A 9996-nucleotide genomic window follows, 5' to 3' on the forward strand; every position below is an offset into this window, starting at 1 on the left:
AAAACAGCTAGACTGACCTTGTTTTTTGTAAACACAAGGACATTTGATTTTCCAGTACCGGTTAAAATCAGTTTTGACACACGAAGGGCAAGCTTCGTTAACAGCATCAAAGGGTTCAGAGATGATTTCTCTGAAGATGTAACAGATTTACTCAGGACTCTCCTATGAGTTTGGTGAGATCTTCATCCTTCTAATGCTACCTCAGTTTGAAATTCCAAAGCTCCCTTTAAGAGAATAGCCTTGGCTCAGTCAGCTGGGTATGTCATAAAAATATTTAGCTTTGAAATATCAGTCCAGAAATAAGGACTTAATGCCAAATCTTTCTCCCTACAAACCGTTTTTATAAAGCATAGTCAAGATACTGGAATTTAGGTAGTTATGTGCAGAGTTCAGGGAACCTTTCTTTGTTTTTGTGGTTTTGGTTTTGGGGGGTTTTTTGTTGCTGTTTTTTGTTTTTGTTTTTGTTTTTGTTTTTAGAGAGTGGTGGGCAGAGAGAGAGGATCCTAAGCAGGCCCCATGCCCAGTGCAGAGCCCTGCTCAGGGTTCCGTCTCAGGACGGTGAGATCATGACCTGAGCCAAAATCAAGAGTCAGATGTTCAACCGACCGAGGCACCCAGGTGCCCGTCTTTATTTTTTTAAACCACGAAGAGCTTAACCAGCTGATCTCTTTGAACCTTCATATCGTGAAGCTTGTCCCGGATCAGCTCATTTTCTCAAACTTATGAAGCTCTTCGCCCAGTCTGCCATCTTCTCACTGATAACTGCAGCCCTTGCCTGCAGTTTCATATCCACAGTTGGAGCCATCAGCCTTGAACTCCTCCAGCTTCCGACACTACAGCCTTCCCTCTTAACGTACCTTCCCCCAAACGTACCGTTTGCATCCATGTTTACCACCTCGAGTTTCAAGAGGATAACATATTGCTCCCCCAGTCTAAGGGAAATTTCTTCATCTTTGCCTCCAGTTTCCTCTTCCCTTTTTCCTCTAAGATCTTGATCCAGAAGTTTTACCATGTCCTCTGGCTTCAGCTTCTTGTTGTACTTGCTCCCACAGACTGAATATGCTTGGGTATTTTTATTAATTAAACAGAAAAGTCCTTGACCCTGCAACCCATTCTAGTTAGTGCCCCTTTGTTCTCCATTTTAGAATGAGACTTCTTGAAGAAATGCACACCTTCCACTTTAATCTGACCCCATCTAGCCTTCACTACACTGTTTTTCACCAGGAGCAGGAGTGACTTCCAGGTTGCTGTGGTCACTACAGACCTTCCTCCTTCAGTCGTGCGCACGCTGCGTTATTGCCATGGGCCTCACTAGGCTTCTTGGAATTTATAACTCCCTAGCTTCCTTTGTGATCTTCCACCAACCTCTCCGGCTTTCCCTTCTCGGATTCCTTTGTGAACTCTTCTGGTCCCTCCCTTAAACCGTGATGTTCCTCAGGATATCCTTGGCCCTCTCCGCTCACGCTGCAGGTCCTCAACATGTGATCTCAGGGCTAGTTGACACGGACTTGGTGGCTCCAAATCTGTGTCAGCCTTCAGCCTTTCAGACTCCCAATATTCAGCAACTGACCTCACACATCTCGTCGACTGAATCATTGGTTCATCAGTATTCTGAGCATCCACCATCACCAGACTCGGTCCTGAAAGACTGAATAATGAAATGGCAGGTTCTGCTCTGTCAGTCGGAGGGATGGGGGAAGATCCCTGATAGTGAATACAGTGAACTGCATACTCTGCGAGAAACAAGCAAAGGGTGCTGGGAATGTAAAAGGATAGGGGCAGGCACCAGCTCTGAGAGCTTTTAGGGATGTTACCTCTCGGACCTTAAATTAATTAATCATGCAGGAAGAGAGGTCCTTCTTGACGTTTCCTCCTCCAGTCACTCAGTCACCTAAATCAGAAACCCCATAGTTATCCTTGGCTCCTCTGTCATGTTCAGTTTTGGGTCTTAAGTCCTGCCGTTTCAGTCCTGAGACGGGGCTCATGTCCAGCCCTCTTCCCCATCTGCTTCTGTCCTGATTCGAGGCCTCGTCATCCTTTGCCTGCCTTATTGCTATAGACTCACAAGTGGTATCCTTGCTTTGTCTTGGTCCCTTTGCATCCACTTTTCTAAAGGCCAGCGCGGTGTAGCAAAAATGGTGCTGTGCCCTTGTCGCTGCTCTGCTTAAAAGTCTCTGATCAGAATCTCTAAATCTGCCCACATACCTGGCTTCACCCCTAGATTCTGATTCTGTAGTGCCGCTGGGCTGGGGCCTGTGTTTTTAAGTTCCCTAAGAGATACTGACATCTGACCCGATTGAGAAACCTCTGGCCTACCACTGTCAAGTCTCTGAGCTCCTCTGCCTGGTTGCACAAGGCCCTCCGTGACCCCAGCTTTGGCTTAGCAGACAGCCACATTTCCCACCGTGCCTGCGTGTCTACTTGTCTAGGGAAAATTATCCAGTTTCATATGACTCATGTTAGAGATTGTATTCGTCAAAAAGACTTTTAAAAACGGTAACGTTTTATTTAAGTATCTGCTATTGTTATTTGTAATGCATTCCCTGCGTTTTCAGTGGATGATGCTGGCAAAATAGAACACGATGGTTCCTCTGGAATGACCATGGATGCAGAGTCGGAAATCGATCCTTGTAAAGTGGATGGCACTTGCCCTGAAGTCATCAAGGTGTACATTTTTAAAGCCGACCCTGGAGAGGATGACTTAGGTAAGAGGAAAGTTTCAGCATAACCTGCATCCTGATCAGCCGCTTCAACCCGATGACTTTTGGGTGGTCTGGATTGAGAACCTTTGAAACCTATTCGGAAGATAACTGTTAAGCAAGGATTTCCATGTAGGGGGAGAAAAGTCTGTAAAATGGAGTAAGTCACCCGGATGGAAATGAAGTTTTCAGATAAATTCTTGGAGCTGTCGTCTTCCCTGATAGGTGGCACCGTAGACATTGTGGAGAGTGAACCTGAGAATGACCACGGAGTTGAATTACTTGATCAGAATAGCAGTATTCGTGTGCCAAGGGAAAAGATGGTTTATATGACTGTCAACGACTCTCAGCAAGAAGACGAAGATTTAAGTAAGTAGGTGCCCTTTTTGTGGGAGAAAAATTTTATGTTTCTGTAGCGCCCTCTTTAAATCTGGTCAGAATTTGAAGGAAACGAGTAGCGTTACTGTACAGATTATTATGCTGCCGTATCCCAGGGGCAGTATCCGCGACTCTACGTACGCTTCGAATGTTGCTTTAAAAACGGGTTAAATGTTGTTTAAAAAAATGTTGCTTTAAAAAAAGGAATGGAGGAGGGTTCATTCAGCAAGTACCTGTTGACTGCTCACGACTGTGTGGAAGCTGTGTTCTAGGTGTGTAACGTTTGGGTCTTTCTACCTGCCTCTTCACCGAATCTGAGTACAGACGTCTCCCCTGCCATCTCTGTAAACACGGTCACAAAGGTTTATATCACTTCCTATTCAGATGTTGCTGAAATCGCTGATGAAGTTTATATGGAGGTGATCGTGGGAGAGGAGGACGCTGCTGCCGCGGCGGCCGCCGCCGTGCACGAGCAGCAGATGGACGACAACGAAATCAAGACCTTCATGCCAATAGCGTGGGCGGCAGCTTACGGTAAGTCGCTCAGCAGCTCCTTGGACGCCGTTGGCTCGTGAACATGACTCCATGCCTGGAAACGGTGCCTGTTGTCCTAGGGTTCCGAAATACGAAATACCAGTGCCCTGTAAGGGTTATTTGATTTGAACACAAGTAGAGGAAGATTATAAAGTCTACTTTTTGTCTTTATTTCTAACAGGAATTTCCCTCATGTGTTTATTACGTAGAAGGGAGTACTGCAAGAAGTGCACAGGCTTTGCAGCCGAAACTTTTCCTCTTGATTGTATCTGGCCCATGACTTTGCAATTTGGGGAGACGACAGGGGAGTCCATGGGGCACAATGCTGACCTGTGTTTTTTAGATCTGGAAGCTAGGCATTTCCTACCGTCTCACTATAATGAACGTGGTCATACAACCCATTACCTAGAATGGGGACTCTCTGTCATTCATGAGTATCATGGCTTACTTTTCATTGTTATAGTTAATAAAGAATCCCTAATTTTTTATAATTTATAATACTGTATAATTTTGTTTTTTAATGCGCATTGTTAGGTAATAATTCTGATGGAATTGAAACCCGGAATGGCACTGCAAGTGCCCTCTTGCACATAGATGAGTCTGCTGGGCTCGGCAGACTGGCTAAACAAAAACCAAAGAAAAGGAGAAGACCTGATTCCAGGCAGTACCAAACAGGTGAGGGCACATGAGTTCCACAGCGCAGCGTGCTTTGCGAGCTCTCAGATGAAACCCTAGCGTGTGTCCACGGAGGTGTTGTGATGGCATTCTAGCTGCTAGACCATATTGTAGCTTCTGTGTACTGAATTTGAAAATATAATTTTAAGAATTCAGTGATATTCATGAATGATTTCCTGGGATAAAAAGACACAAGGAATGGATCGAACACGGATGGGAAAAAAATTCAAAACGTGGGTGATTTTTATGTGGAAATGAGAAGAAATCCCTCAAATATGTCGCAGGCATTAGCTCTTTTAAAAACTCAGTGACTACAAAGAATCTGATTCTGTTAGCATAAAGTAGGCATACTTTATAGAGCAGGAGGACGGGTACTCGAGTTCACGTGACCTATTCCTGTCTATTTGTGTATGGCAATTTGCATATGAAATTTCTCATAGGTGGGTTTAAGCTCTACTGTAAGTTGACACAAAATTACGTTTTTTGGAATCGGCAAAGCAGGAATTGTGATTACGACACTTTATTTTTCAAAATAATTTTCTACCGAGTGATATAGCTTCAATCGTTAGTTGGTAGGAGTCACATATTTATTGATTGATTTTTCAAACTGGAGGGACTGAGGTTGGTGCAGTCAGCCTGAATGAAGTTTTCAGACCAGGGTTCTCTTTATGACCAGGTTGCTGTCTCTCTTACATTGAAAACTGGCAGAAGGAATGTTAAGTAGCAAATAGCTTAACGTAGGAACACTTGCTTAATGATGTTCAGAACGCACACTTTGAATGCTTGAAGAAACCAAAACAGAACTTGGTTTGATCACTCATGTTCCTTTCTTTTCCTTTCTTAGCAATAATTATTGGCCCTGATGGACATCCCTTGACTGTCTATCCCTGCATGATTTGTGGGAAAAAATTTAAGTCCAGAGGTTTTTTGAAAAGGCACATGAAAAACCATCCCGAACACCTTACCAAGAAGAAGTACCGCTGTACTGACTGTGATTACACTACCAACAAGAAGATAAGTTTACACAACCACCTGGAGAGCCACAAGCTGACCAGCAAGGCCGAGAAGGCCATCGAATGCGATGAGTGTGGGAAGCATTTCTCTCACGCTGGGGCTTTGTTTACTCACAAAATGGTGCATAAGGAGAAAGGAGCCAACAAAATGCACAAGTGTAAATTCTGTGAATACGAGACAGCTGAACAAGGCTTATTGAATCGCCACCTTTTGGCGGTCCACAGCAAGAACTTTCCTCATATTTGTGTGGAGTGCGGTAAAGGTTTTCGTCACCCGTCAGAGCTCAAGAAGCACATGCGAATCCATACTGGGGAGAAGCCGTACCAGTGCCAGTACTGCGAGTATAGGTCTGCAGACTCTTCTAACTTGAAAACGCATGTAAAAACTAAGCATAGTAAAGAGATGCCATTCAAGTGTGACATCTGTCTTCTGACTTTCTCAGATACCAAAGAGGTGCAGCAACATGCTCTTATCCACCAAGAAAGCAAAACACACCAGTGTTTGCACTGTGACCACAAGAGTTCGAACTCGAGCGACTTGAAACGACACATAATTTCAGTCCATACGAAGGACTACCCCCACAAGTGTGACATGTGTGATAAAGGCTTTCACAGGCCTTCTGAACTCAAGAAACACGTGGCTGCCCACAAGGGTAAAAAAATGCACCAGTGTAGACATTGTGACTTTAAGATTGCAGATCCGTTTGTTCTAAGTCGCCATATTCTCTCAGTTCACACAAAAGATCTTCCGTTTCGGTGTAAGAGATGTAGAAAGGGATTTAGGCAACAGAACGAGCTTAAAAAGCATATGAAGACACACAGTGGCAGGAAAGTGTACCAGTGTGAGTACTGTGAGTATAGCACTACAGACGCCTCGGGCTTTAAACGGCACGTTATCTCCATTCATACGAAAGACTATCCTCACCGTTGTGAGTACTGCAAGAAGGGGTTCCGACGACCTTCAGAAAAGAACCAGCACATAATGCGACATCATAAGGAGGTTGGCCTGCCCTGATAGTCCTTCTACAGACATTTATGGAGATGTTGGCCTTGAAGCAGAAATCTCATTTTAAAGCCAGTCAGTCTCGTTCACATACAATACTGTATATTGATTTATGCTGTGTACAAATAGAATTATTGCTTCTAGTTGAGTTTTGTTGTTTTTTTTTTTTTTTTTTTTTTTTACATTTTGTTTAATAGTGTGTTCTGAATTCTATTCAGTTTGTTTAATAAATGGGGGAAAGCAGCAACAAATAAGTTGCTTTTAATAAAGTAATCCTTGATGCTATACTGGATTTTTCTATCTTACAAGTTTTATATTTATTTAAATATTTACCTTGCTTACCTTGATGGTACTCTTCTAAGACCATTTAACTTAAAGTTAAGGTAACTTTAGATTGGTAACTCTGAAAGTATTCGTGTTGACTCATTTTTTTTTTTTTTTTCCCCATGAATTTCTCACAATAAAATTGTCAGAGACATCTACTAACATAAACGGGAGATTTTACAGTCAGGTCTAATTATCCTAACATGGAAGTCCTTGACTTGTCTTGCTTGCTCTTCTCAGACCACATGACAGTGAAAGTTTCCATTTGAGCTTTTGCCACCCGGGCATCGCTGAGGAAAGAACAGTGGCTGGGTTCGTCTTTACTTTTCATTTCGTTGAGCAGACAAGCTGTACTTTTTGCAGGGAGGGGGGGGTGGGGGGGGGGCTTTCTTTGGTGTATTTACATCTTTTGTCAGCATAGCAGACTTCTAGAAAACTTCCTTGACAAATTTTGCTTGGTCATGTTGTATTTTGATTATTCCGTCTGTGCTGCTTTGTCTCGGAATGGTTGTGTGTTACAAATGAGATTATCGAGGACTGCATTTTGGAATCTCCTTGAGGTAATTCGTGGCTCGTAGGATCTTTTGCGACTTTATATATGTAAATGTACCCTGAATTATATATATGCACATATATAGAGAACATGTATCTGTGTGTATTGTTTATTTTACATATTTATACACACAACCCCAGTAGTAGTTGTTTAAGATCTATAATGAAAAGTATTAAATTTACAATAACACGAAAGATGCAGGGATGCATGAGAGAGCATTTTGTAAATCATGCTCTTCAGAGAGACTACTCAGGTGAAGAATTAGAAGGAAAATAAGGACACTAGTATTTTTAAAGAGTTAAAGGTATTTTCTTTTAAATATCTTTGGTAATTGAAAAATAGACGTTACGATGTTTCTAGATAGAATGTTTTCATACAACTTCAGCTCCATGCCTTTATATTTTTCTGAAAAGCTAATGAGCATCCAGGCAGAACTCCCTCCGTTCTCTCAGAGAAACTCTTGAGGGAACTCTGTGTCTGTCACCCAGTGAAGGGGGATTAAGGAAGCCACAGCTCCGTGTCCCAGAGATTGGGTGCTAATGATGACTTCCGCTTGGCAGGTCCAGCCTGCTCTGTTATGTCTTAGTTACAGTTAGCAAACTTTAAAAACCTGAACACCCAAATTGGCTTTGGTTAGAAGATAAAGGTGTGTTTAAGTGCATGAGGAAAATCTGAGGCCTTATTTGGAACATCCCCAAGTCTTTCACGGTTTCGTTTTTCTTTGAGAGTTGGTATTTTTTAAACAGTTCTGAATCAGTTCAGAAACGCATACACTGAAGTCAGTTACTTAGAATTGGATCATGCGAAGATGGGTCTTGGAAAATGGAAAACAGTTTTTGGGGTCCTTTAGATGGGATGTCAGCATGTGAGTATCCGGCACGTTGTAGGAGATTTAGTAAGGACTTTTCTTCCCACCTGATAGCTGCCTTGCCACTTCATGATGGTGCTCCTTCCCCTTTGTGCTGTTCGGGTTTAACCTTTCATCTTTCTCTTTGCCATTGATACTTGTATTCAAGAATTCTATTTATAGGGTTAGAAATCTAAATATTTGGTGTTTGGCAAGCCTCTGAAGTGCTAGATTGATTTCATCCACTTGGAAATCAAGTGCTTTAGGCTGGTATGAACTCCAGCCTGAATGCCAGTTAAAGCCAAGGCATGGGCCTATCCCAGCGGGAGCTCCTGTGCTCTCTTGGCCCCATAAACATTCTTTTTTTTTTTTTTTTTTTTTTTTTAAGCGTAACTTACAATTGTGTGATTCATTGCCCTGCAGTACTATTCTTGAAAGCTCTGTCTGTTTTTTTGTGAGAACCTTTAAAATCTCCCTTAATTTCTTTTTCCCAGAAGTCATGTAAAAGAAAACACTTAAGTGAAAGTGGAAAGTTATTAACTTTAAAACATGCTGTAAAATTAGTACAGAAAATATAAAGAATTGGTCATTTAACTATATTTTTTTAAATAAACTGAAAGATAAAGAACACAACACTGTACACACTTTATATTTCTCTTACATAGTCTGGAATCATACACAGCTATTTTCTTTTTAAAGCACAATATTGAAACCTTTAAAAGGTATTTAAGGGTTTGGTCAAGTGAATATGATAAGATGTATTTGTCTGTATAAAGAGAAAATGAACTTGTAGTCACTGTTATGTACTGACATTAGTTACAACCTAGTTTTAATTCTTAAAACAATTTTGATTAGCAAAGCTAAAAAAAATGGATGTTTCAGTTAAATGTTTTAAAGAGGTACAGATTTTTACAAGGACATAATATAAGTTATTGTTCTGTAGAAATATCCTATTAAATATTGTATGTCCCTCCCTCTGTACACTTTGTAAAAAAAGTAAAATACATAAAAAGAAAATCATATAGGGATGTGTGACATTATTGTAATTGTGTACTTGAGAATAACGTGCAAAAATAAAAATCAGAATATTTTCCTGTTAATGGATGTTTAGTCTATTTGATACCAGTACTAAGTTAATGCTTTTTCTTAAGGAAAAAAATGTACAGTTTTTGTAAACCTAATAAACATCAAAAGCAGTGGATTATTTTCATTTCCCCATTTCTTAATTCCTTTTACGTAACAGTGGAATGCAAAATGCTTGGTTGCTTTGAATTTTGTGACTCAGTGCAAATACTCATACTAGTTGAGCCCTGCGAATTTGCAAGTCATATAGCAGAGAACTTAAGAGGTGATTGGTGAGTCCTTTGATGAGCATGTCCTTGAAGTTCTTTTTTTTTTTTTTTCTTTTATCTTCATAAGGGATTTGTTTTATTAGCATTCTCCGGTTCCCCTGACGTGAATTTGCCCTGCATAAAGTTGTTTTTGAGAGCACTTAAAGTTCATTGCAGCATCAACCCACAGCAGATTTAATCCCTGGGTGTTGTCCTCACCTCCACAGCAGAGAAGCCCTGCTCTCGAGTGACACCTTTGTGCCAAGTTTGGAGTGCTTTAGTTAGTAGACGCTAAGGTACTAGAGGACGGCCACTGTCATGTGAAAATCAGATGTTAGGTAAAAGCTACTAGGAGTTCAAAGAGTAACAGATGGATTTGAGCCGTCTTTGATTTTTATTTTTTTTTATTTATTTTAATTTTTTTAATGTTTATTTTTGAGAGAGAGACAGCACGAGCAGGGGAGGAGCAGAGAGAGGAGACACAGAATCTGAAGCGGGCTGCAGGCTCCGAGTTGTCAGCACAGAGCCCATGAGCCGTGAGATCGTGACCTGACCTGTAGTCGGACGCTTAACCGACCGACAGCCACCCAGGCGTCGCAAGCCATCTTTCTTTTTAGAGACGAGATCCTTCAGATCTTC

The 9996-nt window shown here is 41.4% G+C and overlaps 1 protein-coding gene across 7 annotated transcripts in view; it reads left to right on the plus strand.

Annotated features, from left to right (window-relative positions):
• ZFX (zinc finger protein X-linked) overlaps window positions 1-9230 on the plus strand; it is a 56022-nt gene extending 46792 nt beyond the window's left edge. For 6 of the 7 annotated variants that reach the window (XM_023249490.2, XM_023249489.2, XM_004000365.6 and 3 more), the window contains exons 4-8: window positions 2556-2705; window positions 2925-3068; window positions 3462-3611; window positions 4146-4286; window positions 5131-9230. In XM_023249490.2, the coding sequence (XP_023105258.1) occupies window positions 2556-2705; window positions 2925-3068; window positions 3462-3611; window positions 4146-4286; window positions 5131-6314 (1769 nt within the window). In that variant the 3' untranslated portion in view covers window positions 6315-9230. The remainder of the gene's footprint in view (window positions 1-2555; window positions 2706-2924; window positions 3069-3461; window positions 3612-4145; window positions 4287-5130) is intronic. The other variant, XM_023249493.2, reaches the window with a different exon arrangement.
• Window positions 9231-9996: the final 766 nt, after the last annotated feature.

Source organism: Felis catus, chromosome X, assembly GCF_018350175.1.
Source record: "Felis catus isolate Fca126 chromosome X, F.catus_Fca126_mat1.0, whole genome shotgun sequence".
Lineage (NCBI taxonomy): Eukaryota > Metazoa > Chordata > Mammalia > Carnivora > Felidae > Felis > Felis catus.